We start from the raw sequence: 17462 nt of genomic DNA, 5'->3' as shown, positions 1-17462 counted from the left end.
ACAATTTACATATTATCAATTTAATTCAATTCAATTCAGTACACCTCCGTCCATTTAATTCAATTCAAAATAGCAATTGCATTCCATTCAATTCGATTCAAAATTGAATAATTCAAACTTTGTCAGTTTGATTCATTTCAGAAGAGTAATCCAAATCGCTCTCCTGTTTACCAAAAAATTATGAACCCCTAAACACGAAAACCAGAACCCTGAACACTGAACCCTGAACCTATAAACCCTAAATCCCTAAAACCCTAAAACCTAAACCCTAAATCCTACACCCTAAAACCTAAACCCTAAACCCTGAACCCAAACCCTGAACTCTGAACTCTGAACCCTAAATGCTAAACCCTAAACCCTAAATCCTGAACCCTACCGTAAACCCTAAATCCCTAAAACCATAAACCCTGAACCCTAAACCCTAGACCCCTAAACCCTAAACCCTCAACCATGAACACGGTGAACCGAAATTAATACACAGGGTGAACTGAAAGTTTGAAACACACTGAATCCCTGTACACTGAACCCTGAACTCATAAACCCTAAACCCTGAAACCCTATCGTCATTCTTTTGTTATTGTTGCTGTTGTATTTTTTTATCTTTTCCTCCTTCTCTCTCTGGTGAAGAAGCAGTAGAAGGTGAGGAAGAAGAATTTTGAATAGTGCAGAATGAACCGAATACAGTACTCATGGTAAACCGAAATCTTAGTTATGGTGAACCGAAATCTTAATTACGGTGAAACAATTATATTGTGCTTAGGGAAGAAAACAGAACATATTGGTCTAATTTTTGTTAGACTCCTTTCTGCGGACCGAACTGAAAACATGAAAGTGATGAACCACCTCTTTAGTACTTATCGAACCGAAAAGTTACTCACATTTACTTAGAGAGGAAGAAGAGTTTTGAATAGTGCAGAATGAACCGAACACAGTACTCATGGTGAACCGAAATTTTAGTTATGGTGAACCGAAATCTTAATTACGGTGAAACATTTATATAGTGCTTAGAGAAGAAAACAGAACATATTGGTCTAATTTTTGTTAGACTCCTTTCTACGGACCGAACCGAAAATATGAAAGTGATGAACCACCTCTTTAGTACTTACCGAACCGAAAAGTTACTCACATCTACTCTACTACTCACAATTACTGACACTCACAATTACTCACAGTTACATATTATCAATTCAATTGAATTCAATTTAGATGTAGATCACCTCAGTCCATTCAATTCACTTCAAATAAAATTAAAAATTTCATTCCATTAAATTTGATTCAGAATCAATAATCCAAACCTCATCAAATTGATGCGTTTGAGAAGAATCATCAAAATCGCACTCATTCAACTGATTTGAAGTTGATTCATTCATTGTTTCAATTCAAAAGTGCAGATCGAAGAAAAAAACGAAGAAGATGATGAACGACAAAGATAATTGCGTTGAATCAATCCAGATCTATAATGCAGAGAAGAAAAACGCGAAAGAGGAGAACAACGAATTTAATTAGGTTGAAGAAGAAGAAGAAGAAAAAGAAGAAGAAGAAGAAGAAGAAGAAAGAGGTTTATGTTGTATGAAAAAGTTTACGTTGAGAAACGTTGATAACGCAAAATAAAGATTCGTTATATAGGTTATAAGAGGCGCGTGTAAAATAAATGGGAATATGGGGCGTGGAATAAAAATTACTTGGATATCATCCATGTAATTTTTACATGAATGTAGAACTTCTCCTATTTGAAATGTACCTCGAATCTAAGCATGCATATTAATAAATAAAAAATTCTTCAAAATAAATCAAGATATCTTAAATTTCTTTTTTAAAATAAAAAAAAGCAACGCAACAAAATATGCAAAGAACCGTTGAAGCAAAAAATGTCCCATTCATAAAAGTCCTGTCTGTCCATCATAATTCATAAACAAAAATAAAAAAAAAATATTCATTTATTGCGAATCACTGAATAATTGTCCATTCAATTCAAATTAACACAACACAGCACTATATTCTCCTTCTCTTCCCTTCATTCACTCTCTCTCACACATTCATTCTTTCGTTCATTCCCTGTTCCAATCTTTCACACATTCGTTCGTTCGTTCGTTCATTTGTTCGTTCTGTGGAAATCATTTCTTCAGAATTCGAAAAAGGTTCCTCCTTTTCTCACTTGTGATTTCATAATTGCTTCAAACATATATCCCCATCTGGATTTTTCTTTCAAGAGCTGTTCTAAGATGCATAATCTGATTAACGTGATAATTATTTCCACACAACAGCGATTTTGATTTTAAAATTCTCATCTAATCTGATTTTTTTTATTTATCTATTGGGAGAATTTGACAACTTCTTCGAAACAAAGTCTGCATCTTATTAAGGGAATGATGCCATGCCTAGTGAAATTGAACATTTTGTACCTTTGTGTTGGGTTTGATAATGTTCTTTTATAAAATGTTAATAATTTTGAAATATGTTGTTGGATTAAGCAGGTAGGGTATTGACAATGATGGTTGTTATGGCTCTCTAACAAGAGAGTAGGGGTTTGATTAAGGTTTTGGTGTTGAAGTAGATGATTAGTTGTGGGGGATGTGGAAGGTTCTTGCGAGGAGTTCTGGAGCTACTGAGTTGAATGACTTCTATCCCATTAGACCGGAATGCCAAGCCGACGCTCCAGCTCCTCGTTTTAAGCCAAGGGTGAGAGTTCTTTTTGTGCTTTAGCTCATGCTGCTGAATTTTGTTTGATAAGATTTGCACATCAATTGAATGAGTTGTGTCAAAAGAAAGAGTTATGTTGTTTGTATACCTAATTCCAAGCCTGGAAAATAAGAGTTTGATTGTTAGAGTTGGGATCATAGCAAAAGTCTTTTGCTGGTAGAATGGATCTCAGTATGGTGTATGAAGAGATATGTGTCCAGAAAACATATCGTCAACTAAATTTAGTTATTTTGAGTAGTGATTATACTAGTATTGCCACACTCGATTAGATGATATGCAACTCATTGAAACTTGTACAAGGTAGAAAGATCAAAGTTTGCTTTTTGTGACATCTGTAGCTTACCCCACGTAGGCAATTTTTAGATTTTTACGTAGGTTGATATGTCTAACTGATCCCAACTAGTCGAATAAGGCTTAGCTGTCATTGTCATTGTATATAATATAGATGCTTTTCAGTATTATTGTTGCAATTTTCATATATTTGAAAGTTTACATAAAAGGCTTTTGTGATTTATACGCTGCACTTTTGTTTTGGCACAGGCTGGCAAAACTCTAAGTCAAAGAAGATGGAATTCATCATTCGATGCAGAAGGTCACTTGAACATTGCCAAAGTGCTTAGACGAATCCAGCGCGGGGTAATCTATATTTTCTATCTCGATACTGGTCACATGATCGAATCTGTTAATAATGACATTTTTTTCTTTTGGTTTCTACCTGTGTGGTTGCCTCTGAATTTGCGGATTTGTCATTGATTACTTGCATTTAACAACATTGTGACCTAATAGATTGTAGACGGTAGCTATATTAATGAGAAGGGCTAGTTTATAAATTACTCACTTCAAAGTGCCTTAGACATTGTTCTCTGTGAAACAAATACCTTTTGATGATGATCTATGATAACAGTCTGATCTGCACTTATCATTGTCACTATTCAGGATTCTCTCTCTCGCTCTCCTTTTTCATTTGTGCTTATTGCTACCCATATCTACTTCTATGAATCATGTAGGGTGTCCATCCTTCAATCAAAGGGGAAGTATGGGAGTTCTTGCTAGGTTGCTATGATCCTAACAGTACATTTGAAGAACGGACGGAGCTCAAGAACCGTCGAAGGTATATTATAGTTGAAGCATATCTCTGTAGAATTAATAAATCAGATTAAATGGGTTATTCTAACAGTAAAGCTCAAATTTGTTCTCTGAAGATAAGCATGACGTCCAATTTTTCCTTTAAATATACATTCTGTAATCTTTTAGAGGACTGTTTTGAGTGTTTTCTCATAAAATACTGCTCATTGCCATACGTCATCGGCCAATGCAACCGTCCTCTAGTTGTCATTGCGAGCATGACTTCCCTTTTATTGCTGTTACTAGTGTTTCCTGTCTGTCACTCCCTGTTTCCTATCACCATTATAGTGCTCATATACAATTATTGGCCAATGTTCATATCATGCCATTCTAATCAAAATTGTGAAATGAAAATTGTTACCACTTGGGTGACCCTTTTGTCTGTTATTTTTATTCTTCGTGCCACATAATCTATGAACAAAAGGGTTATTGTTTTGTAACTTTGACACCTATAATTTCTAGAATGTATCAACATGAGATTGGGTAGCTACTGATGTTTCCTCTCTACTCCATGTTGGTCTTTCTAAATGCAAAATGGTGCTTGTTTAAATGTTTTAGGGTGTAAACCCTACATCTTCTCACCATTTGTTCTCTCTCTCTCTCTCTCTCTCTCTCTCTCTCTCTCTCTCTCTCTCTATTTACTGAAATTAAACAAAATGAGTAAATAAAATCATTTATAAATTGATTATGCAGGGGACAGTATGATATGTGGAAAGCAGAATGTCAAAGGATGGTTCCAATGATTGGTAGCGGAAAATTTATTACAACACCCCTCATCGATGAGGATGGCTACCCAATAGATAAATCTTTGATAGGTGTCCAACCTTCAAATAAGAAAGTTTTGCAGTGGATGCAAGTGTTACATCAGATTGGTATGTATACACTGCTGCATAAATAGTGGATACATATTTCCATTCTGCTTTATTTAGTTTAGATCTACAAATTTCAAATTTTGAGCTTCACTAAAGATTAAAGCTCGTGTCTATTAACTCTTCTTTTGCAATCATAAAATCAGTGGCATGTAAATTTTCTTCATAAATGTAAATATCATTAATGTAACACCTGAAGAAATTATTTACAAAATAATGAATTAAATATGTAGTGATGGAAATGGTACAACCTGGCTTACATAGCATATAACTTATACTGACAATGATAAGTCATTAACACAGGGTGGTAAGCAACCTTGATCCTTGGACAAGAATGCAACTTCTAATCCAAGGAAGATACTTCATACTTCATAACCTTATGCTTCCTTCTATCGTGAACTATTCCTATGGGCCAAACATGTGGGTTACCTGGTGATCTCACGAAAAGGGGGAAAACTTTGAGATGTTACTTTAAAGCAAATATGCAACCTGCTCGTCTATCAAAATTTTCATGAAAAAGCAATGGCTGCATATAATTTTCACTACCCTAAATGATAACCTGTTAATAAAAGTCTGAGAATTCATCAAAATTGACTAGGAACCTGCAGGTTTATGTCTTAGATAAGGAGTTTTAAATCAGAATGTCTTGTGCATGAGTTCTGACTTCTGAGGGTGATTGCATATGTTCCATGATGTTCTCATGAAAAGGGCATCATATAATAGTTTCATAATTTAACGCTGTTTTTTTCTTCTTAAGAAAGCTTGTTTTATAAATAATTTATTTGTCATAATAGCATCTGTGATGACAAATTTGTATTGTAGGCCTGGATGTTAATCGAACTGATCGAGCACTTGTCTTTTATGAGAGTGAAGCTAATCAAGCAAAACTTTGGGATGTTCTATCAGTTTATGCGTGGTTGGATGATGATATTGGTTATGTGCAAGGTGAGACTCTCTCTTCTAAATTTTCAAATGATGAGTTGAAAGAGCTCCAAAAATGGGACATTCTAAAGGGACCACATTTACTTTTCAGGAATGAATGATATATGCTCACCTTTGATTATTCTCATCGAGAACGAAGCAGATAGCTATTGGTGCTTTGATCGTGCAATGCGAAGGATGGTATGCTAGATGTACTGAACAATAAAATTTCCTTAACATGCTAGTTCTAGATGTTTCTGGTATCAGTAATTGATATGTAGCAATACAACCTTGTGTTCCTGAGGAATTATTTAACTAAAAAGATTTGTCGAAAGCTTTGTTTGTGTTTGAATCCTCTCAGGAAAGTGACTGTCATGTTCACAGTTCCACCGTTTCTTTCATTATTCTAAAAAAAATGTTCAAAAGATAAAAATCAGTGGTAGAGATGTGAATATGACAAGGTCATGTACTCATGTTCATGTTGACCATGAGAGGATAATTACCGTTTTTTAATGGAGCTAGAATTGTGCTTGATAGGCATGCCAATTTGGTGATATTATTCACAAAACTTGTATATTGTCACACATCTAGTAGTTTTAGATAACTAGAGATAACAAGAGACATGCATGAGAATGAAAGTGATTCCTCAAGGAGTAGTTACCTATTTCTTTCTTGTTGTAATGATGTTGTCCTTTTTGTAGAAATTCAACTGATACAGTTGATCATTGTATTACTACATTTGGTTCTAATGAAGAATTACTTATTTCTCACTAAGTTATCATTTAGTAGTTTGCTGTAGTTTATTGTTTTCTTTTCGAAGATTGAAAATGTTTAATCCCAATCAATTCATATTTTGGTGTTTTCTCCTGCTGTTGTTTTCCCAACAGAGAGAGAACTTCAGGACCAGTGCAAGTTCAATGGGGGTGCAATCTCAGTTGGCTACGCTCTCACAGATAATGAAAACAGTTGATCCTAAACTTCACGAACACCTTGGTCAGTAAAACTTCTTTGGCCAGCTTCTAATACGATACGAGATAGTTCCATAGTTTAGATTCTTCTATCTTTTTAATTTATACTAGAAGCAGTCTCAAATGGCTCCAAGTGGTGTGAATAATTTTCAATTAAATAGTGAATCTTTTTGGTAAAGAATTCTTTCTTCTTTGTTAATCGTGTTTAAAGGTTGCTTGATGATAGATACTTGTACATATACCTGCACTTGTGTCCTATGAAACTTCATACTGTAGCAGTTTGTGGCCCCTCCCAGTGGGAGAAGTATCCTGAAAGCTTGCAATCATGAAGGAAAAAAGCGTCTGTATAAATATGCAAGAAAAAATCCTTAAGCTTCATCTCTTTTTATTTCACAGAGGATTTAGATGGTGGAGAGTATCTATTTGCATTTCGCATGCTGATGGTTCTTTTTCGAAGAGAATTTTCTTTCGCAGATACTTTGTATCTTTGGGAGGTAAGGATAAAATGCTATTAACAATATTAATTTCATTGATAAATAAACTCGTTTATACGTAGATGAGCCATCTTTCTACTATCTTGATGAGATTGAGTTTGGAGCTTATTTTGGCTTCAAATTGATAGCTCAACTTATGACATAACATAGATTGTTTCCAGTTGATATGGGGAATGGAATACAATCCAAACATCTTTGCAAAATACGAAGAGCCAGAACGAGCTAAAGCAAATGCCTCTCCACAAACACTAAGTGACAAGATTTTGAAGCAATATGGAAAATTTGAGAGAAAAAATGTGAAGACGGGCAATGCAGAAGAAAGTAGTGCACTAGCTGTTTTCGTTGTTGCAAGTGTGCTAGAAATCAAGCATAGGCGGATTTTGAACGAGGCCAAGGGCGTCGATGACGTTGTCCAGGTTTGTCTTCTTTCAAATGCATGTGTCAATATACATATATATATACTTGAATATGTTTCTTGCATGTATCTCACTTAACTATCTCTTCAGATCTTGGGTGATATTACTTCGAATCTTGATGCTAAAAAAGCATGTGAGGAGGCATTGAAAATTCAGAAGAAGTACCTGAGCAAGGTAATTTACATTCTCTATCTCCTCTAGTTATTTCAGGAACATCAGAGAATGCTTTTACTCTAGCAGCAAATATGTGGATCTTGATTTTTGCCATTGCCACTTTGTTTCTACTCTATTCACTTACAAAAATGCTCAATTTTATTTGTTTATATTTTTCTGTGTTTACGCAAATGAACTAAGAAAAACAAGATTTTGTTGTTTTAATTATTTTCTTTGCAAAAAGCTTGGAAACAAAATATAGAATGAAAGCAATGTGTTTATGTTATTATACGAGAATTTAATTTTGATGCACTATCAACGTAAAACAGTTTTACATGTACATCCAATTACATAACTCTACATTAGCAAAAATAACTATCTTTTACATTAACTGCGTGAATGGTCATCCAAAAGAAAGAATGTGATTGGATGACTATATAAAACGTTTTACACTGTCAGTGTATCAAAATTAAACTCATAATACAAATAAACTTAAAAATAATAGACAATGAAACAAGCCCTTAATAACTCTTTTTCCACTTTGTCCCCCCCCCCCCCCCCCCAAACATGAGATTGTTATGTTTGTAGAATCTTAACCGTTCAAAAATCTCCAATGACATGCATGACTTAATAATTTTGAATGGTTGATATTTAATGAACATGTTAGCCCTCAACACAAAAGGGATCCATATCCTATCTTTGGCATAAGATTCTTCTTACATACATTATTGGATACTATCGCTTTGCTAAAACCATGATTTTTGGCTCAAAACAAGAAACCAAACATGCTATGACCTTGCTACTGAAACAATCCCCAAATTTTGTGTGTCACATACAGAAAATGCGTACAAAATTTTTTGTCTCGGGAGATAAATTTTCTGTCCTCCCTGGGGAGGACAGTATGACTAAACAGAGTCAGAAATTTCAGTCTCTTTCTCTGTCTCCAGTATCTCGCCGTCTTTGGTATTTGTGTCTCCGAAACAGAACATCTTTCTAGTTTCCGACACACTACTTTGATTGTATTCATACAAAATCTGAGTTTTTCATTGGTTGTTCATGCAGGCCCAGGGCAAGAAGTGACAGAGCCATAGAGGCAGTAGTACATTTTCTCTAACTATTTGATTGGCAGCTGTGGTTAACATGATCTTGAGGTTTCAGCTTAGCCCCTATCCTTTTTGCTTTTTCTTTTTTCTCTTTTCTCCCATTTTTCTTTTACCCTCTAGTGATGGCTGTAGTTCCATGCTTCTCCAGTGTTGATCCTTGGAAATGAAGTACTAAGTACTTTGAATTATTCTTCAATACAAACGCCACAAGATCTAGAGACCCAGAAAACATCACCGTCTTCAGATTTTGTGCATGGGCCTCGCAAAAATACTTTTATTATTATTTATTTTTCTTCAACAACTAAATTAGTATCTATTGTATTAGTAATCTTAAAATAAGTTCATTCTGTTAGGAACAAAAATTAAATTTAAATAAAAAAAATGTTAGGTATGCTTTTGGTTTTAGCCAGGAACCAAAAAGTGTACTTCAAATGTACCTTTTTATTCGATAAATATTTTTCATAATAAAAAGATTTGAGAGTAAAATAGCCCAAATTCATTTGGATTCAAAGTCACCGATGAGAAAGAGTCGTTTTCTTTATTTATTTTTGTGAAATTTTGATATTGTTTTTAATTTTAAAAGATAAGATTAAACTAATATGTGTTTTGAAAACACATGTTAAAGTTACTATTTAAAATAGCTTTTATAAAAAAAGATGCATTCAAATTTTCAGTATATTGTTGGAATAGGAGTGGAGTAAGATTAGAATTGGAATTATATTAGGTTAGGTAAGAGGATAATTTGGATATTTTTAATGATTTGTAAAGTTTGATTAGTTTTGTTAAGAGAAATTTATTTTTTATGGGTATAAAGTTAATTTTAATTTTTTATAAATAAATTTATCAGCGTTTTAAACAAAATAGAAATAATAATTTATCCTAAAAAGTTAAAAACTTACCATAATAATCTTAACAAGCTTTCTTGTTGTAGAGCTCCATTTTCATTGTAGTATTATATATTTGCTCCACAATAAAGTGAAATTAACATTATTATTTATTTTAATAAAAGGTATAATATTAAGTTTAACCTAGCACTATGTTTAAGAAGATTAAATTTAAAAAAAAAAAAATAGTTGAAACAAAAAAGCATACTATTATCATTGTTGGGATAAACTTTAATTTTTATTTAGAGATAGTTTTAAATTTGTCTCTAATATTTTTTTTAATTTATTTTTGCCTTAAGTAATTTAAAAATAGAAATAAATACCAAATCAGTATTCGAAAGTTTCTGATGCTGACAAAATAGTACCTGATTTTTGTTATTAACAAAATGATCCCCAAAAATCAATTGAGTTACTTGGAGTTAAGGTTTAGGGGTGATGTGTCGATTAACAATTATCATATACAAAATTTACCCACTTTTAATTTTTATAATTAAAAAAAAACTCCAATTTCAATTTTTTTAAAACCCTAATCCTCTTTTTTTTCCTAAAACTCTCATCTTTTTTTTTTAAATCATCATCATTTTCTAAAACCCTAATCTCCTTTTTTTTTTCTTCTTCTTTTTTCTTTCAACGATGCTATTTTTGGGAATCAGGTAGTGATTAACGAGGCTCTGGTTGTAGTTGTGGTGGTGGTGGTGATAGCGGCAAAAGGGTGAGATTTTCTGCAGAGGTATCGCATGAAAGACTCTGTGTTCTTGAAACAATGGTTCAGTTTGCGATTGGAAAGGCGTGTGAAGAGAGAAAATGGGCGGTGGAGATTCGCGATCCAAGAAAAGGTGTTCGCGTTTGTCTTGGAACCTTCAACACCACCAGAGAAGCCACCAGGGCCTATGACAGAGAAGCTCGTAAGATTTGCGGAAAGAAAGCAAAAGTGAATTTCCCCAACGAGGATGACGAACCTTCCTCCTCCTCCAATTTGAAGATCGAGTAATCATCCTCCTCTGTATTAATATAGTGATGCCAACAACAACAACAACAATAACAACAACAACATGAACAACCAGGTAAGGATTCTGAACCTCTACGATCTGAATTATGGAGGAGCTATTGGTGTTGGTGGTGCCATCAACGCAGACCCATTTGTGAGTTGTGTTGATGATAATTCTGAGTATGGATTTGGTTCTGGTTTGGTATCGGAGGTGGCAGGTGGGTCAAGTGGTGATCAACAACATCAAGAGGAGAAGAAGAGCTACGAGGTGGAGAAGCTTTTGGAGGAGTTAATGACATATGAAAAAAAATGAGAAATGAAAAAAGGGTTGAGTCTTGAGAAGAAGGGGTTGAGTATCAGAGAAGCATCTTTGGTTAGAAGAATAAAAAGAATGAGGAATGTAGATGAAAATGAAAAGGATTTAATTGGGAAAGAAAATTAATGGATGATGATGAGAAAGGGGAAGAGATGAGAGTTTTAGAAAAAAGAGGGTTATGGTTTTTAAAAAATTAAAATTGGGGATATTTTTTAAATTATAAAAATTAAAAGTGATTAAATTTTGTAATTATTGTAATTGTTAACTAACGCGTCACCTTTAAACCTTAACTCTAGGTAACTCAATTGACGGTTGGTCGTTTTTGTCAAATTTTAAAATCTTTCGAAAATCATTTTATCAATAACAAAAGTCAAGTACTATTTTCTCAGCGTTGAATCTTTCGAATACCGATTTAGTATTTACCTCATATATTTTAATGTTATCCATTCAATAATCAAAATTCAAATTACCAAAAAAGGGCTTAATATCAAGGTTAAAGTGTGACTTTAATGATGTATAGGCACCACAAATAGAGATTGTCTCTTTCTTTCAAAATAAAAACCTAATGATTGGATTTATATTTTCTTGACATCAATAATCTGTAATATAACAATCATATGTTCATGAATAGGGGTGGCAAACGGGCCTAAACATGTTGGGCCGTCCCACGTAACCCGTCAAAAAAGGCGGGTAGGGTTGAAAAATTGGGACCGCTAAATAGCAAAAGCCCGCCTAACCCGCACCGCTTAAACCGCAGGCTTTGGCGGGTGGGCGAGTTTCTCCGCCGGGCTAAGGTTTTTTTTAGTGATGGGGTATTTTTGAAATTTTTTTGCCAAAACCTAACTTTACCGAACCTAACTTACAAGAGTATAAAGATAAAAATTAAGTGTTTTGGATTATGTTTATATTACTTTGGAGACAATATTTATAATTATGTTTTGGATTATATTTATTTTGCTTTGGAGTGAATATTTATACTTATGTTTTGAATGAAAACTTGATTTATAATTATATTTATTAGATATTTATAATTACAAAGACTTTAATGTTTGTGAATATAAAAAATATAATTTTTTATGCCATTAGAAATTATAAATTTATTAATATGATTGTGAAATTATATATATTATTTAGTAGTTAATAGTAAAAAACAAAAAGAGGAGTTTTGACGGGCTTAGCCCGCCAGTCCGCCAGTCCACAATTAGACGAGGTGGGGTGGGATTTTAGGACCGCCTCACTAGGTGGGGCAGAGTGGGCCAGCCCGCCAAACGACGGGTTTTTAGCGGAACGGACTTCCCTACTTGTCATCCCTATTCATGAGTCATAACATTCACATCCTACACCCATTAATGTTGTTAGGTTTTGGACTTCTTTTTTACATGGAATAAAAACTTAAATATTAGTATTTTAGTCTATAAACACGTGAGAAAAAAGAAAAGAAAGTTTTTCAGTTTTCACACATATACAAAACTGTAACGGTAATTTTTTCTTGGAGATTTGTTAACTATTAGCTCAAGCTTAAATTTGTACACTGCATTCTAGACATCTGATTCTTCACTTTGACCATTTAAATTTTCGAAATGACGTCTGTGGTTGGAGTTATAAGCCATGCGGCAGCAACTTTGTTTTGTCATATTTTATTTTCTTGGTTATTGTTTGTAAACTTTATTACTTGGGTTGATTGGTTTGTTATATTATATGTATGTTTTGTTGAATAATTTGTGACTCTCTTATATTCTATTTTAATTAAAATGAAATAAGAGAAAGAATTTTTACGATAAGATCTTGGTTTGTTCTTGTTTTTATTTGTGCAATTTTTTTACTATAATTGGTGTGTATTTTATTTTAGTGAGTATTGTATCTCTTATTCTTATAAGTAGAAAATTATATGTTTTATCCTTAATTCCTTATTAAATGTATGATTGTCATATTAGTATCTTCACTAAAGATGTTAACTTTCAAAGGTATAACAAAAATATATTTAAAATATTAAGAATAAAATTAAAAAAAAATAAGAATTAAGGAATTTTTTTAAAATTTTTATACTTTATTCTCTTTGTTGCATTATATTCTTATGTTGCTGCATCAGGATGAAATGACATTTCTTCTTCCATTTCACTTAATAATATATTTTCTCGTAATTGATTTCAAACAAACTATGCCAACTAAGATGAACAATTTTCACTAGTTAGTGTAATCACATACCATTAATGTGTAAAAAAATACACGATTCTATGGAATTAGAAGGGAAAAAAAAGGAGATTGGGGGGAGGAGGGAGGGGTTAACCAAATTAAGAAACTCACATAATGATATACATATATATAAAAAATGTAAGGATTATCAAGAGGAATGTGCTCTAATTCTCCTATGCAACACACTAACTAATACCAAGTAAATCAAATTTTCTCAAAGATATCACACTAACTAGTTCCTCCTTCAGTTTTTTTTTTTTTTTTTCCCTCTCTCCCAATAACTAGTTTCTCTTTCATATTTGCTCATTTTCTTCAATGTGCCTCTGCTTGCTCCTAGACTTGGGTGTTGAGTCAAAATTCAAGTTACTTGATTCTGAAGATTGGTCCTTGGTCCTGGGCCTAGTGGACCCACTAGCATCTTTTGACTTCCTTGTTCTACCTTTCTTGGGAATGTCTTGTGGGCCACTTCTTGGTGACTCTACATCTGCTTGTTGGGCCAGAATAAGCCCATTAGAAGGAGATTCCTTGGACTTAGAAGACCTCCTTGATTGTCTAGGCCTGTCTGATGATTTCTCCTTTGTAGGAGATTCTTTTGATTCCTTTTTCTTTGTCACTTTATCTAAATGCATGGGTTAATATACACACACATTAGACGTGTAAAAAACTAAAAAATAAATTAAGGGTAAAGTTTTTTTTAATGTTTATAATTTTTTCAAAAATATTCTTAATGTTTAATTTTATTGAATGTTGTCTCTAAGATTTTTTATTCATTTAATTTTATTTTTAATATTTTTAATTTTTGTTAAAATTATTTGAACGTTTTCAATTTTATTAAAGCTTTAGATAAAGTTAGCGTGCATAGATAATTTTGACACAAATTAAAATTGTTAAGGACAAATTAAATAAAATTAAACGTTAAAAATTTTTTTGAAAAAAAGTTTAAGGATAAAAAATATAATGTGTCCATAAATAAATTAAGACCTTTAATATAATAATTAAAATTATACTTATAATTCAACATAAATTATAAATTTTGAGTAAAAAATTAAAAGTGAAAAATATTTTATTCTCTCCCTTAAAAGAAATATTAATGAGAAAAGAATAAATTTTTTTATACGTAAAATGAAATGTTAATTAACAGAAAGAGAATTTTTGCTCACTTATATATTTGTTTTATTTAATGAGAATAAATTTTTTTCAATCATTAACATTTTTCTTTGTTGGGATTGTTTAATCAAATAACAAATTCAGAAGAAGAAGAAGAAGAAGAAGAAGAATGTTACCTTCGAAGTTGGTTGAATTATCCTGTTCTCTATTTTGAAGATCGCTGGGAACAAGAGGTGATGACGCCGACCTTGGAGAAGAATGTTTGAACTCATTCATCTGAAAATTTAAAAAAATTAACATTTAATTTACAAATTTTTTTAATCAAATTTGTAATATTCTTAACAAGTGTTTTTAGTAAGACATAACAAAAATTCAGAAAAGTATGATTAATTATAAATAAACACTCAAATAAAGAATTTTAGATGGACATTTTGGTTCTTAATAAAATTTTTATTTTTTAGAAGTATTCGCAAATTAATTATATCAAACAGATTGGTTAACCCATTGTTAGAAATTTATTTGTTTAACATGCATATTAAAATTAATTGAAAGTGATGGAGAGAAACAATTTGTCTGACAAAAATATATATCAAAAACATCTAAACAATAAATATTTATTAAGACTAAAATATTTATCTAAAATTTTTTAAAAATTAATTTAAATATATATTCATTAATTAAATCATTCATATATATTTTTTAAACAAATACAATTATTTTAGCTACATGCTAATGGGACGACCCATTTAGGCATGAGAGCCCTCCATACTAAGATTTGGTAAGAAAGTGTAATTTTTCCGAGGCAAATATTGCACTATTTAAAAGAGCTTTTCGTTTTTTTTTTTTTTCAAGTTCTTATTATAAGCATTCTTCTAACTATATAATTCTAAACAATTATTCTAGTTTAGTAAAATTTAAAAGTTATTTATTTATGAAAATGTTTAATAATAATAAAAAATAATCTAAAAAGTCAGAATTTATCTTATTTAATATTTATTATAATAATTAATAAATATTAAATAAGATAAATTCTACCTGTTTTTTTTTTTTTCTCCATAGCATTATCGTTAATGTTTATTTCATGAAATACTATATGCTATATTGCTATTTACATTTAACATGTAGCATATGTTAGTACTTAATAGAAAAAACTAAGAATGACAACCAAAACAAACCACTTGTAAGTTTTAGTGGATGAAAAAATTATAAAAAAAATGACAAATAAAGAAAAATATATTTTATATAGTTTAAATCCTATTTAAGCAGAATATTAATTAATATACTATAAAATTAGCAAGTAGATAATTACCCAGCTAGGAGAATTCACAGAGGGACCATCATATCCTATATGGGCCACATGCTTTACATCTGTGGGATATCCAATTTGTATTTCTTTCTCTTTAGTAGCATCCGTTTCTATTGACCCAAAAAATACAAAAAAGTTGCATCAGGTTCTGCCAAGAGAATTTATTTAATTAATTTTATAAAAGGGTGGATGCAAACAATTATAGCAACAAATATTCATCTTTTTCCCGGGATATGATTTTAGGGTTTAGTCTATGCACTCTACATGGTCACTCATTAATCATACAACTTATGCAAAATATTATACAAAGAAGCCATATAATGAGTTGTTTGAAGAAATTGTTTGAATAACAGAATGTAAGGGCAAAAATATCATCAAGCTAATTTTCTTAATATGTAGTAAATGATAATGTAAGTCAAGGACACTTGTTAAGGAAGTCAAGAAAAATATTTTCATGTAAATTCTTAAAGGTTTAACCGAATTGAATGCACTCATTTTTCTTTTTTCTTTTGGGGTTTGCAATGATTTCATTACATGATGAGATTTACTTACCAAACATTTGAGAAATGTATCTAAGGCCTTTAAGAAGTCCTTTGACCTTGTTGCTTGAAGACATGCTCATCAAATATCTATCTAATAGCTTGAAATTTCTCCTCACAATTTATAAAGCCTATACTTTGATTATACCCTTTAGCATGAAAGATAAGAACCCAACATTAAATTTGAGACCCATGGTAAGAGCAAATATAAGGAAAGAACTTTTCTGTATTATTGAATTTCCACCCTATCATTAAAGTTCTTCCCTTTTAATCAAAAGGGCCACCACCTCAAGATTTTATGTGTCTTTGAATTGGAGAAAAAACCCAGAGAGTAGCCATCAATTAATTAATGTGGAACTAGGGTTGTGTGTTTGGGTTAATTTTGTTTCTTTGTCACTTGAAGAAAGAGAAAAAATAATGGCTCAAAAACCTAAAGTAGTTTTTGACAAATGTGTTTTAGGAATCTAACTAACAAAAGATCTGTTTAAGGAATGTATAACCATGTTTAACTTTGGTTTGATTCGGTGGCAATTGTTTGCTTTGTTGATTTTCCTAGTCAATCAAAACCAGAAGCTGGTCGAAATTTTAGGTGTGACAATGAGAATTAATTAAAAGGAAATCAATTTTGAAAGGTTTCTAAATTTAACAAATCATTTCGTACAATGAATATTGTCCACATGATTAGGCTCTTGAGGATGTTCATCATTCCTATTTTCTTGGAGACAAAATAACTGGAATGCTAGTATTTTAACTAAGCTTTTCAATTTATTTAAGTTAACATAAGTATATGATATAGTTGGTTCTTAGGGGTTCATATATTTGATTTAGTTTTTACTTTTATATTTTAACATAATATCAGTTGATATCACATTGTATATTGATACTACAACCCAAAGGCCAATGGGTTTCAATTGATATATACCGTGAATCAAATGAGTTTTATTATATGGGATTAAAATCACATTTATTTTTTCTAGTGAAAGTAGTTTTATTTGAGTTTCTAAAATTCTATAAGAGGTAAAGTACTTTTAACATTAATTTTTTCAATCTAGAACTTGAATGTGAAAAATCCTTGTTAAGAAAAATGAATGCTTGTCCCTCCAACTAATCATATGTTGATTTTGTCCATATTTATAAAATTTAAATTAGAGACATTATCAAAAATGAAGTATGAAATCATATTATCTAATCAAATATTCAAAAATAATTATCACCCCAAATGTTCAGTGAGTGTCTGTTATAATGTTAAAAGATGTGTTTTGGAAAATTATAAAAATTTAATTACCAATCAGTTACTCGTATAAAAATACCTATTGAAACTTGGAATGATCACATATTTACAATAATCAAATTATAAATAATATAATCAAACTTGAATTA

General features: G+C 31.5%; 2 protein-coding genes and 1 pseudogene across 6 annotated transcripts; 2 read left to right on the top strand and 1 right to left on the bottom strand.

Annotated features, from left to right (window-relative positions):
* The first annotated feature begins 1882 nt into the window (after nucleotides 1-1882).
* Nucleotides 1883-9235, top strand: LOC112727103 (uncharacterized). Of its 5 annotated transcripts, none has more exons than XR_003165566.3 (13): nucleotides 1909-2138; nucleotides 2475-2679; nucleotides 3241-3336; nucleotides 3708-3811; nucleotides 4519-4697; nucleotides 5517-5639; nucleotides 5728-5816; nucleotides 6503-6608; nucleotides 6980-7077; nucleotides 7239-7493; nucleotides 7584-7667; nucleotides 8709-8797; nucleotides 8898-9235. XR_003165566.3 is itself a non-coding variant. In XM_025776733.3 (12 exons), the coding sequence occupies exons 2-12, from the start codon at nucleotides 2572-2574 to the stop codon at nucleotides 8724-8726; spliced, it is 1260 nt and encodes a 419-aa protein (XP_025632518.1). In that variant the 5' UTR covers nucleotides 1883-2138; nucleotides 2475-2571; the 3' UTR covers nucleotides 8727-9235. The 5 variants fall into 5 exon arrangements, 1 of the variants encoding a protein (XP_025632518.1); XR_003165567.3 differs by having other exon boundaries at nucleotides 8882-9235; XR_011868368.1 differs by having other exon boundaries at nucleotides 7228-7493.
* Nucleotides 9236-10093: 858 nt separating this feature from the next.
* Nucleotides 10094-10934, top strand: LOC112729180 (uncharacterized; annotated as a pseudogene).
* A 2294-nt stretch (nucleotides 10935-13228) lies between these two features.
* Nucleotides 13229-16298, bottom strand: LOC112729179 (CRIB domain-containing protein RIC6-like). Its single transcript, XM_025779521.3, has 4 exons — nucleotides 16096-16298; nucleotides 15547-15653; nucleotides 14414-14513; nucleotides 13229-13749 (listed from the first exon to the last, which is right to left on the bottom strand). The coding sequence occupies exons 1-4, from the start codon at nucleotides 16163-16165 to the stop codon at nucleotides 13424-13426; spliced, it is 603 nt and encodes a 200-aa protein (XP_025635306.3). The 5' UTR covers nucleotides 16166-16298; the 3' UTR covers nucleotides 13229-13423.
* Between the last annotated feature and the right edge of the window lie 1164 nt (nucleotides 16299-17462).

This window comes from Arachis hypogaea, chromosome 12 (assembly GCF_003086295.3).
Source record: "Arachis hypogaea cultivar Tifrunner chromosome 12, arahy.Tifrunner.gnm2.J5K5, whole genome shotgun sequence".
NCBI lineage: Eukaryota > Viridiplantae > Streptophyta > Magnoliopsida > Fabales > Fabaceae > Arachis > Arachis hypogaea.
This window is presented reverse-complemented; position numbering and strand designations above follow the sequence as displayed.

Bases quoted from the DNA above. Each gene is read 5' to 3' on its own strand.
- LOC112727103 (XM_025776733.3), top strand. From the start codon at position 2,572: ATGTGGAAGGTTCTTGCGAGGAGTTCTGGAGCTACTGAGTTGAATGAC. The intron at 3,812-4,518 runs GTATATTATAGT...TTGATTATGCAG, and splicing joins GAGCTCAAGAACCGTCGAAG to GGGACAGTATGATATGTGGA. The intron at 6,609-6,979 runs GTCAGTAAAACT...TTTATTTCACAG, and splicing joins TAAACTTCACGAACACCTTG to AGGATTTAGATGGTGGAGAG.
- LOC112729179 (XM_025779521.3), bottom strand. From the start codon at position 16,165: ATGAGCATGTCTTCAAGCAACAAGGTCAAAGGACTTCTTAAAGGCCTT. The intron at 14,514-15,546 runs GTAATTATCTAC...TTAAATTTTCAG, and splicing joins CTGTGAATTCTCCTAGCTGG to ATGAATGAGTTCAAACATTC. The intron at 13,750-14,413 runs GTAACATTCTTC...CCATGCATTTAG, and splicing joins TAATTCAACCAACTTCGAAG to ATAAAGTGACAAAGAAAAAG.